Genomic DNA, 22,744 nt, shown 5'->3' with positions numbered 1-22,744 from the left:
AATAGACACAGAGAGCTCAAGTTGTCTTGTTCATACTTCTGGCTGCATCTGCATGTATGTGTGTGTACATATGTATTTATTATATGTGTATAACACATATATAAAATTATTGAACATGTTGAACAATCACAACTTGGAATTACATTCACCTTTTAAAATACTTTCTTTTAAAACCTGTTCATCTACGGGTGATTTACAATTATATGAATTGCCAAATATGGATTATATTTCTAGTTTAAAACCTCCTTTCTCCTCAGGCTGTGTTTAGCTAATTCTCCATGAGTGATACCTTTCATAGAGCTACCTAAGTGGGAAAATATTAACTACGGGTTTTGCTATTTACTATTGTAAGATAATACTGTAAGATCCATCCATTTTTTTCTTGATAGACAGTAACTGACACTTAGAAATATTTATCACTTATTTCCAAAATAACTTGTTATTTTTATCTTCTATTTATTATTCCATTATTAATGTAAATCATCATCATAATAAGCAACTGTTTATATAACTGTGTAAAGATACAAAAGGATTATTCATGAGCTAACATCTCATGTGTTCAATGCCCATTCAGCTGTGGATCTCTGTTTGCACAGAACTGATAGTGCTTGGCTATATGCCCTTCCGATTTATTCATAGCTGGATGTGATTTACATGGAAGATAAAATAAGTTACAATGCTCCTATTTCTGATTCTTGGATCAGATCCCTAGCACCGGAACTAAGGGAGAGGGAAGATTATTGGGTAAGGTTGGTGAATTTAGATATCCATTCCTTTTTTAGAGTCACAGATTATTAATATAATGGCTAAACTGAAAGACTTCTCTTCAGGGATCAGAGCTAAGGTCATGCCAAGCTTTCAGGGGAAGGAGAGAATAATAACAATATAGCAATGCCTTTGATTTCTAAAGTGCTTTTCTTTGGAAGAGCTCAAAGTACAATTTCTGTTTCTCACCTTTAATGTCAGTGCATTCTCAGGGCTGAGAAATAGGCTTTTTAGTAAAAGCTGAAAAATAGAAGCAATTATTAAATGATGAAAGGAAGCAAAGGCTTCAAAAAGAGATCTTTGTCCCCAGAAGAACAAAAAGAAAATGAAAATAGGTCAAAAAACAGATAAAAATGGAGGACTACGATTTATCTTACTCACTAATAGCTCAATGCTAAGCTTATTTCTCTTCAACCTTTGCTTATTCACTGGTCTCCTTCTCCCTTCCTCTCCCCTCCTATCTTATGCAAAAGAATTTCCCCTTAATACCAACACTCTCACTCTCATTTCTGTTCTTCATTTTGTGAACCTTCATTTTTTCCATCACCTAATCTTTCGCAGAGATTTCATTTTCTCCTACACACCCATTCCCAATCATTACAGGAATGGGTCATTTTCCCAAACTTTGTTCCCCCTTGACCTCTCCATGATCTTTGATACCATGGACCATCCCATCCATCCCTCAGTTGTTCCTTTCTTGACTTACATAGTGTGGAAGAACCAAACTTAGTTGTGTTTGGATTAAAATCTATTACAGGCATGATATAAGCTGTAACCAAAGGGTCTTAAGCTTTTTTATCAACAGAAAAACCCATGATATCACACTGTTTTCTATATTTATATGTATATCTATACCTATGACTCTGTAAGTCTGTGTTTATGTCTATATGTATTTCTACATCTACATCTAGAACTATATCTACGTGTAATTCTCTCAATATAATTAACATAAGGTTGGTGAGTTCAACTAGAGATTAAATGAGCATATTTAATTTTCTAAAATAACCATATCTTATAGCTAAAGAAGAAAAAAAGCAATATTTTTTTAATGATTGAGCAACAAATAAAATGAATTTTTACTTCACTGAGTTGGTAGTAAACTTATAAAATTCACTACTAGAAAGGTTGGGCAGGAAACATAATTGAATTATAAGAAGGTCAAAATAAGTATTATGAAATTATATTATACAAACTACATAAAAACTTGGGAAATTATGATGTTGTAATTTTAAAAAGAAAAAACAGAATTAAAATTAAATGCATATCACAAATACAGTAATATAAAAATATGGAAGCTTGGGACAAAAGATAGAGGGATTTATAAAAATGAAAATAATTGTGGTTAAGATTTTTTTTTCACATTTTTAAATTGGATTTTTTTTATTAGTTATCTATTTTATATGTATTAGTATATATATGTCAATCCCAATCTCCTAATTTATCCCAGCCCCCCCCCAAAAAAAGCAATTTCTTAAAACAAGTATCATTTTATGTATGAAATACATTAGTCTTGCAATAAGAGGGTTAAGATCTGGGAGATCAAACAAAATTTTGGAGTTAAAAGTCAAATATCTTCGAAAGCCTCTTGCTCCCTTTTTGATAAAACAAGATTAAAGAGAGAAGCTGTAATTCATGATAGTAAGACATAGCAGGTAAAGTTCTGAGCTTAAATAAAACTTTTTCTAGCTGATTTCACGCACCTTGGTCATTGGATGTAAATGTTCTCTGATCTTCTCTTCCTTCTCCTATTGAGAAGGGAAACCACCAACATAGTGTTTTGAATGACCAACCTGTGTCAACAAGATTATTTCCTCTGAAATCATCTTTTCAAATGCCATCAGCACCTGTAATTTCTTTTCATTTTAATCAGGGCTGAATCAAGCTTTAGCATTATAATTTTTGTTCCTCATTACATTGATCTGTCTCTCCTACCTATATGATCAAACCCCTGCTTCACTGTTTCCCCCCCTCTTCCATGTTCAAATCCCTTTCATCTTAAAAAACAACCTCTAAAAATTAATAACCTAATCTCATAAATCTGTTTAACTGGCACCCTGTCTCTCCATCACAGTCAAATTTCTCAGAAGAGTTGATGACACTGGCCACCTTCATTTTCTGGTTCCTACCATTAGTTCATGGAAACAACTCTCCTCAAGGTCACTAATGACCTTGCTGATACATTCTTGTTGACATATCTGTCCCTATGACTAACTGACCTTTCAAAAGGTACCACTGGCTATTCATGCCTTTAAAAATCTTGTCTCTCATTGTCTTCTGAAACCATCCTTCTCCCACAAACCCCAACACACTCCTGGGTTGTTTGTTGTTGTTGTTTGTTGTTGTTGTTTACAGGCATACCTTGTTTAATTTCACTTTGCTTTATTGTGCTTTGCAGATACTGTGTTTTTTACAAATTGAAGTTTTGTGGGGACCCTGTGCATTAGAGCCGTTTTTCCAAAAGCATTTGCTCACTTCACGTCTCTGTGTCACATTTTGATAATTCTCACAATATTTCAAACTTTTTTGTTATTATTGTATTTATTATGGTGATCCATGATCAATGACCTTTGATGTGATGTTACAAAAAGATTGTGGCATGCTGAAAGCTCAGATGATGGTTAGCATTTTTTAGCAATACAGTATTTTTAATTAAGGTGTGTACATCATTTTTTTAGACATAATGCTATTGCACACTTAATAGACTACAGTGTAGTGTAAACATACCTTTGATATGTGTTGGGAAATCAAAAAACTAGTTGTGACTTGCTTTATTGCGATATTCACTTTATTGAAGTGATCTGGAATTGAACCCACAATATCTCTGAGGTGTGCCTATATTTCTCTAGCCATTTTATCTCAGCTGCCTTTGCTACCTCACCATCCTCTACCAAGCCCTTAAATGTTGATGTTCCTAAAGACTTAATATCCCTCTTCTCTTCTTGTTCAGTGCTCTGCCTTTTGACACATCATCCATGCCCATGGCTTCAGCGGCCACTTGTATGCTCCTGACTCCTTCGTTTATATCCACTCCACACCTTGTCTCTGAGTTACCTTTGGTTAGTCAACTGCCTACTTGACACCTTCACTTAAATATCCCAAAAGTATTGCAGACTCAACAGGTTCAAAATGAAATTCATAATTCTCTTCACTAACCTTGTCCTCTATCTCAATAACACTATCCTTCAGTCAATTGATGTCCTTGAAATCTTGAAGTCTTTTTTATACCTTTCTCTCCTTAACCACCAATATCCAATCCATCAGCAAATCCTGTCAATTTACCTCCCAAATGCCTCTTGAATCTACATACCTCTCTCCATTTATATCATCATATCTACCCTGAACTACAACAATAGCTACCTAAATATTCTCCCTTTATTCACCCTGATATCCACTCCCCTAATCTCTTGCCTACACAGTTGCCAGACTGATATTTTTAGAAGGATAATTGGAGCATACCACCCTCCTAAATAAAAATATGACTCTTCATTGTTCTTAGAATAAAGACCCAAATCCTTAGCATTAACTGCCTGTCCTTACTTCCCTTCTATCCCTCGTCATTCCCCCTTGCCCTCTGTTCCAGTCACTTAATCTGTGTTAAATGTGCTATACTTCCACCTTCTACAGCCCCTTAGCATATAAGGTTTCCTCTGCCCGGTATGCTGTCTTCTCCCCCATCCAGGGCACTATGTTCTTGGGGCCATGTTTTGATCCGATCTCTCTTCAGATTGGCACTTCTGACTGATCTCTGTTCTGTTCTTTTTTCTCCACATTAACTCAGACATTGAGGATGGCAGCTTCTTTTCCTTGATTTGTCCAAATACCATTTGCATTAACGTTTAAGTAAAGATACGGGATGTTGGGAGTAGCAACACATTGTAAAAGCCCAGACCAAACGATGTAAAATGTAGTTTTAGAAATTCCTGTTTGTAAGTTCTTTGGCCACTCCTGTAATTGACCATTTCTCATTGGTTGACATTTCTCTACAAGCCTGACCCTGTTGCTATTTTGCTCAGCAGCTCCCCTTCTTCTTTCTTCCATCTCTCTTTTTCTCTTTTTCACTTTCCTTTCTTCTTCTCTCCCCTCTAACCCCCACCCCCTAAATTCTTATTAATTACTTATGCCTGGTAGTTTAGTTGTCTTTTGCTGTCCCAGGCTATCCTCAGAGAATCTCATCCTCACAACCATACACAATGACATATCCACTCTTTGGGAGGTATTATATGCTACCTTTTAAAATAAAATTATTTAAAAAAATAAATAAATAAAAATAAAATAAAATAAAATAAAATTATTTTCTTGTGTCAAAACAAAATAATCATTCAGTCATCCACACTTAAAACACCAAAACTGTCTCCCTTACTCCCCTTATTCAATAGTCATTGTAGTGAATTCCAGGGACTTCACGGTGCTCATCAAAGAAAAAGGTATGACCACTGCGGGCTGGGCAGTAGCAAACTAAGTGCTTTGACAGGTTTGCATGGAGAGGGAGTCATTCCCAGCATGAAACCTCCCAAAGATAACAGCACAGGGGCCATAACCCAAAAGGGGAGGAGGGCAAGGGAACTCCTGAGAGAGAGAAGGATCACAGAGGGAGCCTACATGTCTAGGTGTCAACGCTCAGCAGCATGGTGGGCAGTTCCTGGGTCAGAGAACTCTAAAGGGCAGCAGCAGCTTGGAGGATTTTATAGCTCCAAAAGTTGATAATATGGATGCACAGGTAACCATAACACAACATCAGCTATGTGATCATGAGAAAAGCATCAACATTTTCTGGGAGCTCTGATGTGGTAGGAAGAGCTTCTAACAGAGGATTCAGGGGAAAGATCCTGAAAGAAGTGTGGGATTTGGGGGAAGCAGAGGAGTTACACAATGCCAGGTTTTCAAGCCCAGGGTGATTTTAAGCATAATGATGCCACCAACCGAGATAGGAAGAAATGGGAGCAGAATTGGGAGTACACAATTGGTCGTAAGAAGCTGAATGTGCATTGGTTTGAGCAAGTGGTCTGGGATACTGAAAGGATGTATTTGTGGAGGTTAATTTCCAAGCAGTGAAAAACGGGAGAGGTGTTTAGGTGAGAGGTTGGTGCCTGAGATCCAGATTTGGGAACGATTCCAAAGATTTTAAATGTAGTATATTCAAAGAGAGGTTACCTATGGAGAAAATACTAAATGAGAAGAAAATGGAAGTTGAAGCATGATGTTTCTACACATCCAATGGTAGAGGAGAAACCGGAAGATAACTAGTGCAATTACGTGGGTAAGGTGAGGTGTGATGAGAGGTAGGCAGGGTGAAGGTAGAGGAGGTGGGCGCATTCTACCATCCAAAACCAGTCCATCCTTCAGAGTCTGGTCTGAATCTTAATTCCTCCACACAGCTTTCTTAGGCCAAAAGGTTGTTTTTAATCCCTTGAACTCAGAAAGTTAGTTTATTGTCTGCAACCCTCACTTGGCAATTAATTGTGCATTACCTTGAAACATTACTTTTTGCAGGCATACTCATCAACTAGATGGCATCATCTTATAACCCTTTGACTCATCAATAAATTTACCCATAGTAATTTATCAATAAGTACATATTGATTGATTAATTTTAATACATCTTAATAGGTTCTTTTTTAAAAATCTATTTATTTATTTTTGGCTGTGTTGGGTCTTCGTCGCTGCGCGCGGGCTTTCTCTAGTTGTGGTGAGCGGGGGCTACTCTTCGTTGCGGTGAGCGGGGGCTACTCTTCGTTGAGGTGCGCGGGCTTCTCACTGCGGTGGCTACTCTTGTTGCAGAGCACGGGCTCTAGGTGCATGGCTTCCAGTAGTTGTGTTGCACGGGCTTAGTTGTTCCGCGGCATGTGGGATCTTCCGGGACCAGGGCTCAAACCCGTGTCCCCTGCATTGGCAGGCGGATTCTTAACCACTGCACCACCAGGGAAGCCCAATACATCTTAGTATTTACAAGATAAGGAGTTTCCCTCGACCCGTTATTGTCTCTTTGTCATTAGGCTTTATTCTCTGTGTTTAAGATATGATGACTGTTTAAACATCCCTCTTTCTCTCTCTTTCCAAAACGTTTGTTGAGCTCTGACTATGTGCTAGGAAAGGACTTTGCTAGAGGCCAGGAATACAAAAATCAGTAAGATCCAGTCCCTATTTCAAGAAACTCGAAGTCTGTCAGGGAGTCATTTTGAGACAGGAGTGCCACACGTGAAGGCAGGCCCTGACTGAGAGCGGGTCCTGGGGGGTGATAAACACTGAGGTTGATATAGCCACAGAATATGGAGCATGGAGAGGGAGGCAATAGAGGATGTGTTTGGGGTACAGTGGGGTCAAAAAAGGACATGCCTGAGGTAAACCTTAAAGAATGAAATAAGAGTAAGCCAGGTGCAGAGGCGAGGTGGGGATGGAGCCATTCCAAGCAGAAAGGAGAGGAGGAGCAAAGGTTCTAATGCCAGAGAGCATGGGCTCTGAGCATGTGTGCGCATGCGAGCTCACACATGCTTGCGTCTATTCGTGTGTGTAGAACTATGGGATTCCTATCTAAGAGGCATTCTCTGCACTCATCCATTATCAGTTATGTTTAGTGATAGCAGTAAATCCAGTAATTACAAATTCAATGCCATGTAGAAAAATGCCTTTTTGTGTAAGACATTATGGGTAGATATTTGTAATTTGTGATAAGCTTAGGTACCTTTTCAGAAGATTGCTTCTATTTTAAGAGTTAATGCTTTGCTTTTATGTAATTTGAGCTCTGTGTACTAAAGATTCTGAAATATGTATAAAAGAAAATATACATGTCATCAGTACAGAAATTTAGAAGGTCAGAGACAGTGAAAGTTTTTCCCTTCCCACTTTTGTCATTTTAAGATTTATCAGAAAGCCTGACACAAAGCAGTTTGTCAGCAAGCACTAGAGTGTGTCTTAATTTTTCAAGTTCTTAAACTTTTTCTCATCTTTGAGTCTTTCAAAAGATTGATAACATTTGCCAGGGCTTGAGCCAATGGCGTGGATGATAGGTACCATTCATGAGAGATGCTCAGTCAAATCACAATAAAGTATAGACACAGCATTTCTAGGAAGTTGATATTAAAGTTGCTTCTGATTTCAGAACCCACCTTTCAATATTGGTATTCTGTTCATGGTAAATTCAAGTGCTTCTGATTCTGTATTTAGGTGACTTAGAAATGCAGTGCTTAAATGGCACATGAAGCTCATTTAAGAAATGCACTGAAGCCCAGTTTAGGCAGTTGTTTAACAGACAATATGAATGTTTATGATGTTACCCATTCTAGTGATTCAGGAGCAATAGTGAAGCCATCACCACCACCAAAAAACCAATGTGTTTTTTTCTGCAGTCATTTCCAAAGACAGAAAAGAAACTATATAATATGTGATAAAATTAAAATAGTGGAAACACACATAGGAAATTATCATATTGTTAAATGCTTGCTACATAATTTCCCATCCATATTTGTTTCAACCTCTTCTCTTTCAGTGGTTTTCACTTCCACTTAGCTGATTGGTAGATTTGAAGGAGGAAAAAAAATCCTGATTGAGAAGTGGGTTGCCATGGCAACCTTGCACTACAATTATATTTTTCTGTCTGTAGCTATAAACGGTAAAATGTAGCCTTTCTAATTATGCTGCAACATTTTTAACTCTGTTGGTACCAAACCTTCTACAAAGTTTGCTGTCACCCTAAATTAAATCGTACTATATATTTATTTCTATCTCAACAAAAACCTTCTTGTATTAACTAGAATCTGTCGTGTACAAATTAGGAGTCTAATACTCTCAGTAAAATGTCAAAGTATAGTGATTTAAAAATCTTCTCTGAATCCCTAGAATACACATTATAGACATTCAAAGTAATTAGAACATTAACCTGAGTCAAGGTTTATTATTTTTGAAAAGTCTTGTTTGAATAGAATGAGGAGAAAGCTAATTCACAATGTGCTGCTATGAATTCTGCAATACTTGAAAATTTCTGTCCCTCTGTGTCTATTGGCAGCTAAAGTTTATTTGAGCTCTTATAGATCCAACCTATATTATACTAATTTACATTTTATTAACCACAACTGAATCTACACACATTTAGAAAGTGCAGTATATGAATGTTCAAGGTACTTAATCCATAGCAAGTCCTCAGGGCTCTGTGGAACTGAGGATTCCTTGCAATCACTCTGCTTCCCATGGTCATGCAGTGGTTTACCAGCCACAGATCTGGACCAGTCTCATCCTTTTGTAAATGAAGAAGCAGATTCTTCAGAGAGGATCAGTGTTCTTTCCAGGATCAAATCAAAGTTAGTGGCAAAACTAGTCTAAAACCTAGGTCTCTGGAATTTTAGTCCAGTGCATGCTCCATTGTTGTGGTGTGGCTCATTGAAATGGTCCTTGGCCACTGAAAGTAAGACATTGTTACAGCAATCATTCTTTTGAGCGAAGAATCTAAAGATTCTTTTGAATCTTTAGAATGCCTTGCATTCCGTAAGCTCTTTGAGACCATGGACCACACCACACCTTTTCTAGTCTTTGAATGCCCAACTTTGCCTCATACGTTGTTATGTGTCCTAACATTATAACTAGGGCAGTTGTGGAATAAGTGCTTTTTGAACTGATGCTTTCTTGGGCAAGGAAATAATGCAAGACAACCTATTGTTCTTAGATTTTCACTGGTCATACCTGGAAGAGTATTGGTTTGATACAGTGTGACAGAGGAAAAAACATGGGATTTGACATGAGAAAGACTAGGTTAAAACCTTGGCTGAGTCACTAACAGTGTGATCCAGGGCAAATTACTCACCTTTTTTTAGACTCAGTGAAAAAAAAAAAGCATATACACTCCACAGGATAGATGTGTGCATTGAATAAAATAAAGTATGTGAGAACTTGGTCAAGTTGGCATGTTACTCAAAAAATATAATTTCCCTCTCCTTTGCCATTGTTGGAATAAAAATTCTATTTGTGGGACACAAAAGCTAAGCATAATGGAAAGTGAAAAGAAAACTCACCATCAACTCTTAGAGTCAATTATTCTTTCAACCTTGACCTGTGCTGAGTAATAGAAATGTTCTTCTCAAGGTAGGTCTGGAACAGAAGTCACAGAGCCAAGCATGTTTTCCAAAAAAGCCATAATGCAAAAAAGTGATCTTTGCAGCAGCATATTAAAATGAGGAAATATGAACAAGTTGACAGTGTTATTTCTATTAGCTCTGGCCTTTGGGCTACAATCTGCAAGTTTTCACATGTTGCTGGGGAAAGCTGCCTTTTGATTCCTGAAAATTATTCTTTACAATTATAGCCACTAGTGTGGTGTCATTGACCCTGCAAATGTCTTATGGGGTTGAGGGAAAGACAGAGGGGAGAACCAGGGTCAACTCATCCAAGCTTAAACAGTGTGTCTCAAAGTGGTGTTCAAACAGGATCATTCCACATGAATGTCTCTCATTTTTGTCTCTTTAAAACATTCCGGGCCACAGCTTCCTGCCTCGCTCTCACATTCTAATGCCCCTGCTTGGCATGGCCTCGAGCTCCTGGCACGGCATGAATGACTCCTCTCATTGTCCCCAGGGCCGGGGTTCTGTCATCTGTGACTGTCACTGCAGGGATGCAAATGAAAGCTCCTTTGAGGTGGATTGCCCTCAGTGTGGACTTGCCCTGGCCCAGGCCAACAGGCATGTAAATGCATCACCCTCAGAAATAAATACGCTCCTCTGCTTTTCCTAGCCTTCACAACTGCACGCCTACCTTTTCTTTCCCCAAGCCATCTCTTTCCTGTGCACCCAGATCTTCTTCTCTACTCATCTTTGACTCTCAGACACACCCAGTCAATATTTACCCACCTCTTTGAGGGCTTAGCCACTTTACATGGAAGAAATTTAGCTTTTTATCAGTGTGATTCTGGCATAAGCAAAGTTGGGCACCATCCCTTGTCTCCTTTTGTAATCCTCCCTTCCTTCTTGTTACTGCTCTCCTGCCTGTTTTCAGATATCCAGTGCCTTGTCATTAATAGCTGGGACTGACCACCTTCTTACCCTTTCCTCTATCCCTGGAAGAGAAGCATATAATCAGCTAATCAACACAGATACATGAAACACACATTATCACTTGAGTGACATTACATTATTCCCAACGCAGGGATATGTTTTGAGAAGGGAAGATGATGGTAATCAATATAAATAAAATAACATCTAATTGTAAAATCTAACATTAGGTTAGAATGGGGCGATTATTTTCCTGTAAATTATTTTTTTCCAGGCATATCATGTTACTCAATAGCTCATCTGAGCGCCCAGCATCTACTAGGTATTAGGTAGTGGAATCAACAATGGACAATGGACTTCTATGGGACAGCTAAACTTGAACAGATTTTAAAAGTTTTAGGCTGCTCTTCAGTACCCATTTTCCTCCTTACCAAATAGGATTTCAGCCAATCCCTCCACCTTTCAACACATCTTTCTTGGGCACCAACATCATATATATAATCCTAGTACTTGGGATACAACTATCCTTTTAGGGCTTTCAGTGCAGCCAGGGTGGAAACAAAAAAATTCTGTGTAATTCAGAACAGCATGGTATGGGTTGTGAAGAAGGTGTGCTATGGGAAGACATAGAAGTGTATTCACCACAGCGTTGGGTACCACTACAGACAGTAATCCCCAAGATAGAGTCTGAAGGGTAAGGCGAGTATCCAGGTGAAAGAGAGAAGGAGGTATGCCCAAGAGAAGAGAGAATGTGCTGTTGTGGTGAGATGGGTTTAGGAAGTGCAAGTGGTTTGGCCCAGCTGCAGCACTGGGTTTGTATGGGATGAGCACAACAGCCACAGCACTTAAACTGAGCCAGGAGGTGCTCTCATGCTTTGCATGCCCTCCTGCTGGCTTCAAAGCCACCATCAACACAAGAACCAGAAAACCCACCAGGCTCTGTGTCCGCTTCTCCACTGCCCATCACCCAGGAACTCATTACCACACTGCCAGAAAGCTTCAGGACTAATTCCTTCATGTCCCCCATCCCTGTGGCCATGGATCCCCATGGGAACCCCGATCAGATCATTTCTTGTCACCTGGACCATCCCCACAGAGCTCTGTGCATCGCTGAACATGACCCAACCTAACAGCATCCCAACCCCTCGAACCCGTCCACTGAACCTTCCTGGATGCATCATCTAGTATCATCAAAACTCGCTCCTCTTCAGGCTCGTCTCTCAATGAGGGCTGCTTTTCTTCTAATCCCATGTATCACAGGGTCTGGAGGAAGAGGCGGGATCCTGTTTGCTCCATATTGCTACTTCCTATCAATTTTAACTCCCTCCTCCCTAAAACTCCTCATCCTCTTTGAAGCCATGCCATCATGAGCTTCTCTTCCTCACTGGAGTCATCCGAAGGTCTCTGAGCCACTCACCCTCACTCTGTGGAGACTTTGGCCCTGGGTTCATCATCTCCCGCAAACACCCCTCCTGTCATAACACCTGGTGATTTCCAAATCCATGTAGTGGATCCTTCCCCATCCTGGCCTTTCACTTTCTTGATCTTCTCTCCAATGATCTTGTCCATTGCCCTACCCCAGCCCCCCGTAGATCTTGCCCTTGTAAGTAACCACACACACTACAGAACTTCAATTTCAAAGCTTTCCCTTTCTGGCTTCCATTTTCTGTCTACTCACTTTATCTACTCTATCCAGCTCAGTCCCTCTAGTCCTCTAATTCCAGTTCTCCAGCCCCACCACAACCACCGATCCATTGATTCTACCATCTTTTCACAGCTCCTCTCCCCTCATACCCTCAGTGCCCTCCATGTCCGTCTCAGATCCCACGGTCCCTCGCTGTAATCACTTCCTTGCGTACCCCTTCCCTTGTCATCATTCTTTGTTCCACTTTCTTGGCTGAATTAGAAACTTCGTTAAATCCAACTCTCTGTTTAGTCCGTTCCTGCTCCTAAAGCAGCTGAACATGGCAAAAGAAAACAATGGCTACTAGCCTTATTTTAATTCCATGAGCCTTAACCTCAACTAAGCCATTGGTGTTGCCCAAAGAGTCCTTGAAAGGCAGCACCACTGGGGGAGGGCTTATGGAACTAGACTTCCTGGTTTGGATTTCTCACTCTGCCCCTTACCAGCTGTATCATCATGGGTTATTTATTTTCACTTTCTGTGCCTCAGTCTTTTCATCTGTAAAATAGGAAGAAGCAGAATACTTATCTCTGGGATTGAAGTGAGGATCAAATGAGTGAGCTCTCTGTGCTTTCATCCGAAACCAACCTCCCCCCTTGTGCCCTAGGTCTCCTGGTTTCCCAAGTCTAGCAATTTTCTGCTCACTCTCCTGTACCATCAAATTTACTGTCTTAACTGGATCATTCCCATCAACATATCTACATACTCTAGTAACCTTCCTTGACCTATCAACCTTCAGGTAGCTTCCCATTTTTCTCTTCCCTCTTCACTGCAAAATGCCTCAAAAGAAGTATCTACATCAATGCCTCTGCCTCCCATTTTGCCTTAAATCCACTCCTAGAAGGTTTTTTCACCACTGCTCCATCAAAACTGCTCTTATCAGGGTTAACAATGACCACCATATTGCCAACACCATGGTAACTCCCCACTCTTGTTTCATTTGCTCTGTCCGTAGCATTTGGCATGGCCAAATGCAACTTGACAGATCAAATGCTTCTTGAAACACTTGTCTCACTTGACTTCCTGGAACCACACCCTCATATTTCTCTTCTTTTCTCCTTGGCTACTTCTTTTCAGACTCTTTTACTGTTTCCTTCTCCTATTCTTGACGTCTGGACATTGCAGGGGTCAGGGGTCAATGCTTGGCCCTCTTTTTGTCTCTACCTGCACTGACTTCCTTGGTGATCTCATCCAGTTTCAAGGGTTAGATGCCATCTCGAACCTGATGATGCCTATATTGATATGCTCTTCCTCTGATATCCTCATGGCTCATTTTATCACTTCCTTCAGGTCTTGGCTCAAATTTCACCTCACAGACAGGTGTTCCCACACCATCACTCTATATTCTCTTACTCTGTTTTATTTTCTTCTTAGTACTTTTCTTCATCTGTCATATATTTATTTGTGTATTGAAAGCCTTTTGAGAACAGGGGAATTATCCACTTTGTAGAGTGCCGTGTGCATAGAAAGCTACCAATAAATGTGTTAAATAAAATCATGATTTCATTCAGTCCTGACAACACGCCAACAATCCTATTGGAAGAGTTATTACAAATGAAGAAATGGAATCAGTTTAGGCCATTGTCACACAGCTGGCAATTCAGGCAGCCTGACCCCAGAGCCTACCTGCTCCCTAAGGCACTGCAGAAGCCAGAGGGGTACAGAGAGTCTAGATCACAGGGATACTCTTATGGAATTTATCTTGAGGATAATGGGGAAACACTGAAGTGGGAGTTTCAGGGTGGGGGAGTGACGTGCCCTAGGTAAAGTTCTGACTCTATCCCATATATGCCCATAATTGCCTGCTCTAGTTCCTGGGTGATCAAATCATGCCAGCTCAGAGGCTGCCTTGGGACTTTGTTGGAAAGTTTAGGCTGACAGTGTATGTAAGCTTTGCCAGCATCAAACTGGCCTGTGCTGACAATATTTAAGTCTGATTTAGTTAAGAGCTTCAAATCAACTTCACCTTGAGATCTGTGGAATTAAAAACTTTTCTTGCTGTTTCCGTAACAGCTTGATGGTTGGCATAATTCCTAAAGAAGCTTATATGTTAATGCCCAAGAACCATTTACTATGCTATGCGCTGCTGACCCAAAATGTCACAACTTGAGTGAGACAGTCTAGTAAAATATTAAGCTGTTTCAAGAACACATTATGTTTCAAACTATAGTTGGGGAGGACAGGGTTTCCAAAAATCTGATTAAATGAACTTTTAAAATACCTGTAATTTGACTTATTTAAAGTTTAGAGCTCCAAAGATCCTGGCCTTTCAGATAGCTCATGCACAGGGGTTGTAAGGTGCATGAGATATTTCCATATAGACAATAAATGCATTTGGTGAATACATGCTAAAATTTACTGTGTTTCCATGGTGAAATGAACTGCTGTTTCTGTTCTAAAGGGAACCAACTGTTCACCCTCCAATACCTCCAAAGCCCAGTTCTTCTGTTTCATCTCCTAACCAGCTGAGGCAGGATAACAGGTAAGACCTAGCACTCCAGAATTTCTTGCAAAATGAAGCTCAAGGGAAATGAAAGCAAATGAATTGTGACTTGTCTTGTGCAAAGCGTGGGTATGTTTCGTGTGCATATTCACTGAAGAAGCACTTGGAAAGATTTTCGAATTCTATTTGCCCACACAAACGTGTATTTATGTTTGTCGTTGGATACTTATGGCCATTACTTGTCTTATGGAAGTACACTTTCAATATAGAAACTAAACAGTAGTCATGTCCAGGAAGTGGGTAGTTCTTTAGTCTTATTTTAATTGAGACATTTGTAATTTATTTCAAAACTATCACAAATTTTGAAAGAATGTTCTAATTAACTTGTCTCCGAACCAAGAAAAAAAGACAGACTTGCTTTTCTACTTTGAATCTCCAGTGCTCTATAATTAATACTTAAAAACAAATTCAGAGATCTGAACATCTTCCCATGTGTTCCTGTTAAACAGTTTAATCATATCGAACTGTTTTTCAAGACCTACATAGCACATTTCCATTATTATTGAGAGATTTAAAAAATGGTATCTCAATGAAGACTGAATACATTAGATTCGCTTAATGGCCTGCATTTGATTCTTTTGTAGTTTTACTTTTTGATGGTGATTCTTTTGACAACATGTAAGACAATTTGAGAACTATTCTTTATTAAGAGGGTAACTTCAGCCAGAAAATGCTGATTGGGTGGCAGGGCTATGTATCTTTAGGCATTCAACCTAACGAGTTAAAAACCCAGGTCTGAATTTCTATTCAGTGAAACTTCACAGTGCCTTTGAAATTTTGTCCTTGGGAGGAGAGGATACTTTTTTTTAATGTTAAGAGAATACTTCTTCATTGAATTAATTAAAATATAGGCCAGATTTATAATTTTTAATTTGTGCAACGGTTATAATTATACTCTTAAAAATAACTTCTCAGGCTTTCTATCTTACATTATTTTTCCTTTTACTTTGATAGTACTGAACAATTAAATCTTAATTTGAATAGGATTTTTTAGGGGGCTAAAAAAAGTTGGTGTTAGTACCACCTAAATTCTAAACTAAAACTCGGGACTCTAGAGCAGTGACCTTGTACAGATTCAAAAGAAGCTAGATTTCATGGGAATTGGTCTAATCCATTTTTACTACTCTAATTTATTTCTTCCACAAATGATCTTAAATATAAAATGAGGACAACTTGCGTGTTAAAACCCTGATTACTTTAATCACAGCAAGATGACTTTAATGAAAGAATATGAAAAGGAAGTGTTTCCTATGTAATTAACACATGTCCTCAGGAGTACAAAAAAATAGTTGAATATAATTTCTTGAGAACAAGCAAGAATGTATAAGTAGGCCAATCAGATACTTAGAAAAAGAGCAGAGAAAAGTCTTATATCACAAATTGTAACAGAACCTAGCACTGTAAAATTTAATTCTAACAACTCAATGTGGTCTTTCTCAATGTGGTGGGTGTATTGGAAATATGAAAGTGTTTACCATCTTATCTGAGCAAACATATTTCTTGATAGTATTCAAATGGGATAAGTCTTTGAGAAAAAAATCCCTCTAATACCTAACAAAAAATGATTCTTATTATTTAAAAATATTGTATCATTATCTAATAGAGATAAGTGTAAAAATGCTTTATTGATGACTGGCAACTAAAATAAAATGAACATGAACATATTTAGAAGATCTTTATCTCCAGTAGTGCTATTGTTCAAACACACTTTCATCTCTTTGAATGTAACTGTTTTCTCATAAATTTAAATCTAACAGAGAAGTATTTTCTTACCTAACAGACATTATCTTTAACTTGAAAAATATAGGCAGATATGTCCACCTAAACCAAGTGCATATACAGAAACCAACAGATCTGCTGAAAGAAATATAAGGTACAGTGATCTATATCTATATCTGTGTAATTGTAGATATGATAAAGTATGCTTTATTGGAACACTTAAACATACCTAAAATTAATAATAAAATAGACAAAATCAGTTTTCCAGATGACTTCAATAGTGGGTAATAAATGTTTTTATATGTACCTACAGAATTTTATTCGTTTTATTTCTATTCTAAGCATTACATTATGAGCAACCAAAATTGTCTGAACATGATAACAGAATAAGATCAAACCCCTTAAGACAGGAAAACATCTCTTTATTCCCAGCACTTGTCCCAAGGTTTATGACACAGCTGTTGTTGACGTGTAAGTGAATAGGTGGAAATATAGTTATTTGATTGAACATCTGCAAAAGCTTTGCCTAGAATTGGCTGTATAACAAGATCATATTCAGCTTCACCTGCACCATCAGAAAAAGGCTTACAAATTGCTTTGATGCTTTTGAGCAAGGTTTCCCCATGACAGTGCTAGTTTATGCCTGTTGTCTTGCACATCCCATCCAATTTAGTATTTGTTTTGGATATTTATTTATTTATTTGAAAAACACTACTTTTAAAATTAGTTTTTGAACAATGTTATTTTATAGGTCTATCAATATGATAAACCAATTTTTTTATTATGGTAAAAAACATAGCATTAATTTACCATCTTAACCATTATAATAAGCCAATTTTTTTAGACAATTTTTTTTGACTGAAGCACATTTTTCAAAGTGCCAAACTTACATACTTTTTATTTTCTTTCTTATCTCCCTTGACTCTCAGGCATGCATCACACAGATATCTTACCTTTGGGGAGAGTACCTTGTACCTAGTACCTTAAGATACAGCTCTATCTCAGCGTTTCCCAAACTATGTCCCATGTGCCACAAGATGTCAATGAATGTTCTGTGAAAGAAGCGTTTAATGGCCTGCATGTTTAGGAAACACAGTGGATTACAGCTCTCTGTCACGAACCTCCCAGAACCTTCAGTGTGCTTATACATATTCCAAATCTGTAAAAGTCGGTTATGTTTCCCAAATTTACTTGACTACAAAATTCTATCTTCATGGAACCCTATTAACTTTCTAAGATATCGTTTATGAAGCACAGGTCTTAATTACAGGTAAAGCTATAAGGATTTCCCTAATTATTCCTTTTCATGACCTAGGGAAACCAGCGGGGATTCAAGCTCAACTACAGTTTTAAATGTACTTTCTTTCCCTTTGGAAACATAAGAAGACAGAAACTTTCACCTCATATAAGGGACTAATTGATCATCTGAATATGTTGCTTAATGCTCCTTGGTTGGTAGAAAAACTTCGGAACATGTTTCTGTGTTTACTTTTGCAATTAATTGAATTTTCTTTTCCATATCCTTTTTTTTTTAATATCCACTCTTTTTTTTTAGATTTTTTTCCCATATAGGCCATTACAGAGTATTGAGTAGATTTCTCTGTGCTATACAGCAGGTTCTTATTAGTTATCTATTTTATATATACTAGTGTGTATATGTCAATCCCAATCTCCCAATTTATCCATATCCTTTTTAAGTATATAAGTTGTGTACAACCAATATAAGTCTTTAGGAGAAACTGTAGTTATTTCAGTGAGCAGTAGATGGCAGAGCCAATGCCCAGGTGGAGTGACTGATGTGTGTGTGTGTGTGTGTGTGTGTGTGTGTGTGTGTGTGTGTGAATGCCATGAGCTGATATGACAGACTGTTTTGTTATTCAGTTAAACTCAGTAAGTCCTGATAACACTTGGAGTTTTGCTTTCTTCACTGAACACAGATAAGACATTTTAGCTCCTTCTAAGATAGCTCTACTGTCATTGACTTGAGTTTATTTGTTTGAAGGAGTCAGGATCTTGAAAACGTCGTCAAAGTGGACACTTCATTTCAGAAAGCTGACAAGGGGTGAGAGCTCAAGAGCTTCTGAACTTACATTTTTCTTCTCTTTTTGTTTCAAATGCTGTTTATCACATATAATTTCAAAGAAGAAAGACTCAGTCAGTCTCTCTAGATTAGCGGCCCTGAGAAATGGGTGGTACTAACATTTATGGACACTCTTCATCCTCTGCTTTCTCTTCTGGTGAGTAATGCTCATCCCGGTCACCGTAGTTGTCCATGGTGATGAACTTACTCCAAACCCCCAGGCCTGTATTTATGTTGCTGACCCAGATCTTTATTTGTCTCCCCAGCACCCCCATTTAGAATGTCCTAGGCTATTTTCAACTTCCTCCCCAAATGTGCTATTTCCTGCCTTCTCTCTTTTCTTTCATTTAAGCAAGATCACCTTTCTGGAACCTTTTTTTTTTTTTTAACATCTTTATTGGAGTATAATTGCTTCACAATGATGTGTTAGTTACTGCTGTATAACAAAGTGAATCAGCTATATGTCTACATATATCCCCATATCCCCACCCTCTTGCATCTCCCTCCCTCCCACCCTCCCTATCCCAACCCCTCTAGGTGGTCACAGAGCACCTAGCTGATCTCCCTGTGCTATGCGACTACTTCCCACTAGCTATCTATTTTACATTTGGTAGTGTATATATGTCCATGCCACTCTCTCACTTTGTCCCAGCTTACCCTTCCCCCACCTAGTGTCCTCAAGTCCATTCTCTACATCTCCGTCTCTATTACTGTTCTGCCCCTAGGTACTTCAGTACCTTTTTTTTTTTTTTTAGATTCCATATATATGTGTTAGCATACAGTATTTGTTTTTCTCTTTCTGACTTATTTCACTCTGTATGACAGTCTCTAGGTCCATCCACCTCACTACAAATAACTCAATTTTGTTTCTTTTTAAGGCTGAGTAATATTCCATTGTATATATGTGCCACATCTTCTTTATCCATTCATCTGTTGATGGACACTTAGGGTGCTTCCATGTCCTGGCTATTGTAAATAGAGCTGCAATGAACACTGTGGTACATGTCTCTCTTTGAATTATGGTTTTCTCAAGGGATATGCCCAGTAGAGGGATTGCTGGGTCATATGGTAGTTCTATTTTTAGCTTTTTAAGGAACTTCCATACTGTTCTCCATAGTGGCTGTATCAATTTACATTCCCACCAACAGTGCAAGAGGGTTCCCTTTTCTCCACACCCTCTCCAGCATTTATTGTTTGTAGATTTTTTGATGATGGCCATTCTGAGATAGCACAATGAGGTGATACCTCACTGTAGTATTGATTTGCATTTCTCTAATGATTAATGATGTTGAGCATCCTTTCATTGTTTGTTGGCAATCTGTATATCTTCTTTGGAGAAATGTTCATTCAGGTCTTCTGCCCATTTTTGGATTCGGTTGTTTGTTTTTTGATATTGAGCTGCATGAGCTGCTTGTATATTTTGGAGATTAATCCTCTGTCAGTTGCTTCATCTGCAAATATTTTCTCCCATTCTGAGGGGCGTCTTTTCATCTTGTTTATGGTTTCCTTTGCTGTGCAAAAGCTTTTAAGTTTCATTAGGTCCCATTTGTTTATTTTTGTTTTTATTTCCATTTCTCTAAGAGGTGGGTCAAAAAGGATCTTGCTGTGATTTATGTCATAGAGTGTCCTTCCTATGTTTTCCTCTAAGAGTTCTATATTGTCTGGCCTTACATTTAGGTCTTTAATCCATTTTGAGTTTATTTTTGTATACGGTGTTAGGGAGTGTTCTAATTTCATTCTTTTCATGTAGCTGTCCAGTTTCCCCAGCACCATTTATTGAAGAGGCTGTCTTTTCTCCATTGTGTACTCTTGCCTCCTTTATCAAAGATAAGTTGACCATATGTGCATGGGTTTATCTCTGGTCCTTCTATCCTGTTCCATTGATCTATATTTCTGTTTTTGTGCCAGTACTATACTGTCTTCATTACTGTAGCTTTGTAGTATAGTCTGAAGTCAGGGAGCCTGATTCCTCCAGCTCTGTTTTTCTTTCTCAAGATTGCTTTGGCTATTTGGGGTCTTTTATGTTTCCATACACGTTGTGAAATTTTTAGTTCTAGTTCTGTGAAAACTGCCATTGGTAGTTTGATAGGGATTGCAATGAATCTGTAGATTGCTTTGGGTAGTATAGTGATTTTCACAATGTTGATTCTTCCAATCCAAGAACATGTTATATCTCTCCATCTGTTTGTATCATCTTTAATTTCTTTCATCAGTGTCTTATAGTTTTCTACATACAGGTCTTTGGTCTCCTTAGATAGGTTTATTCCTAGGTATTTTATTCTTTTTGTTGCAATGGTGAATGGGAGTGTTTCCTTAATTTCTCTTTCAAATTTTTCATCATTAGTGTATAGGAATGCAAGAGATTTCTGTGCATTAATTTTGTATCCTGCTACTTTACTACATTGATTGATTAGCTCTAGTAGTTTTCTGGTAGCATCTTTAGGATTCTCTATATGTAGTACCATGTCATCAACAAACAGGGACAGTTTTACTTCTTCTTTTCTGATTTGGATTCCTTTTATTTCTTTTTCTTCTCTGATTGCTGTGGCTAAAACTTCCAAAACAATGTTGAATAATAGTGGTGGGAGTGGCCAACCTGTCTTGTTCCTGATCTTATTGAAAATGGTTTCAGTTTTTCACCATTGAGAATGATGTTGGCTGTGGGTTTGTCATATATGGTCTTTATTATGTTGAGGTAAGTTCCCTCTATGCCTACCTTCTGGAGGGTTTTTATCATAAATGGGTGTTGAATTTTGTCGAAAGCTTTTTCTGCATCTATTGAGATAATCATATGGTTTTTCTCCTTCAGTTTGTTAATATGGGTTATCACATTGATTGATTTGCGTATGTTGAAGAATTCTTGCATTCCTGAGATAACCCCACTTGATCATGATGTATGATCCTTTTAATGTGCTGTTGGATTCTGTTTGCTACTATTTTGTTGAGGATTTTTGCATCTATATTCCTCAGTGATATTACCCTGTAGTTTTCTTTTTTTTGTAACATCTTTGTCTGGTCTTGGTATCAGGGTGATAGTGTCCTTGTAGAATGAGTTTGGGAGTGTTCCTCCCTCTGCTATATTTTGGAAGAGTTTGAGAAGGATAGGTGTTAGCTCTTCTCTAAATGTTTGATAGAATTCACCTGTGAAGCCATCTGGTCCTAGGCTGTTTTCTGTTGGAAGATTTTTAATCACAGTCTCAATTTCAGTGCTTGTGATTGGTCTGTTTACATTTTATATTTCTTCCTGGTTCAGTCTCGGAAGGTTGTGCTTTTCGAAGGATGTGTCCATTTCTTCCAGATTGTCCATTTTATTGGCATAGAGTTGCTTGTAGTAATCTCTCATGATCCTTTGTATTTCTGCAGTGTCAGTTGTTACTTTTCCTTTTTCATTTCTAATTCTGTTGATTTGAGTCTTCTCCCTTTTTTTCTTGATGCGTATGGCTAATGGTTTATCAATTTTGTTTATCTTCTCAAAGAACCAGGTTTTTAGTTTTATTGATCTTTGCTATCATTTCCTTCATTTCTTTTTCATTTATTTCTGGTCTGATCTTTATGATTTCTTTCCTTCTGCTAACTTTGCATTTGTTTTTTTCTTCTTTCTCTAATTGCTTTAGGTGTAAGGTTAGGTGGTTTATTTGAGATGTTTCTTGTTTTTTGAGGTAGGATTGTATTGCTATAAACTTCCCTCAAAAAACTGCTTTTGCTGCATCCCATAGGTTTTGGGTTGTCGTGTTTTCATTGTCATTTGTCTCTAGGTACTTTCTGATTTCCTCTTTGATTCCTTCAGTGATCTCTTGGTTATTTAGTAATGTATTGTTTAGCCTCCATGTGTTTGTGTTTTTTACTTTTTTTTTCCCCCTGTAACTGATTTCTAATCTCATAGCGGTTTGGTCAGAAAGGATACTTGATACGATTTCAGTTTTGTTAAACTTACCAAGGCTTGACTGTGACCCAAGATATGATCTACCCTGGAGAATGTTCCCTGAGCACTTGAGAAGAAAGAGTACTCTGTTGTTTTTGGA

At 38.1% G+C, this 22,744-nt stretch overlaps 1 protein-coding gene across 23 annotated transcripts in view; it reads left to right on the top strand.

The window, feature by feature from the left end:
- Positions 1 to 22,744, top strand: part of SCEL (sciellin) — a 177,518-nt gene that overhangs the window by 91,021 nt on the left and 63,753 nt on the right. For 22 of the 23 annotated variants that reach the window (XR_009005864.1, XM_057532560.1, XM_057532547.1 and 19 more), the window contains 3 exons: positions 14,822 to 14,902; positions 16,731 to 16,796; positions 18,645 to 18,704. Coding sequence is in view for 22 of the 23 variants with exons in the window: in XM_057532560.1 (XP_057388543.1) it covers positions 14,822 to 14,902; positions 16,731 to 16,796; positions 18,645 to 18,704 (207 nt within the window). In the remaining variant the exon portion in view is untranslated. The remainder of the gene's footprint in view (positions 1 to 14,821; positions 14,903 to 16,730; positions 16,797 to 18,644; positions 18,705 to 22,744) is intronic. The other variant, XM_057532542.1, reaches the window with a different exon arrangement.

Source organism: Balaenoptera acutorostrata, chromosome 18 (genome assembly GCF_949987535.1).
Source record: "Balaenoptera acutorostrata chromosome 18, mBalAcu1.1, whole genome shotgun sequence".
NCBI lineage: Eukaryota > Metazoa > Chordata > Mammalia > Artiodactyla > Balaenopteridae > Balaenoptera > Balaenoptera acutorostrata.
This window is presented reverse-complemented; position numbering and strand designations above follow the sequence as displayed.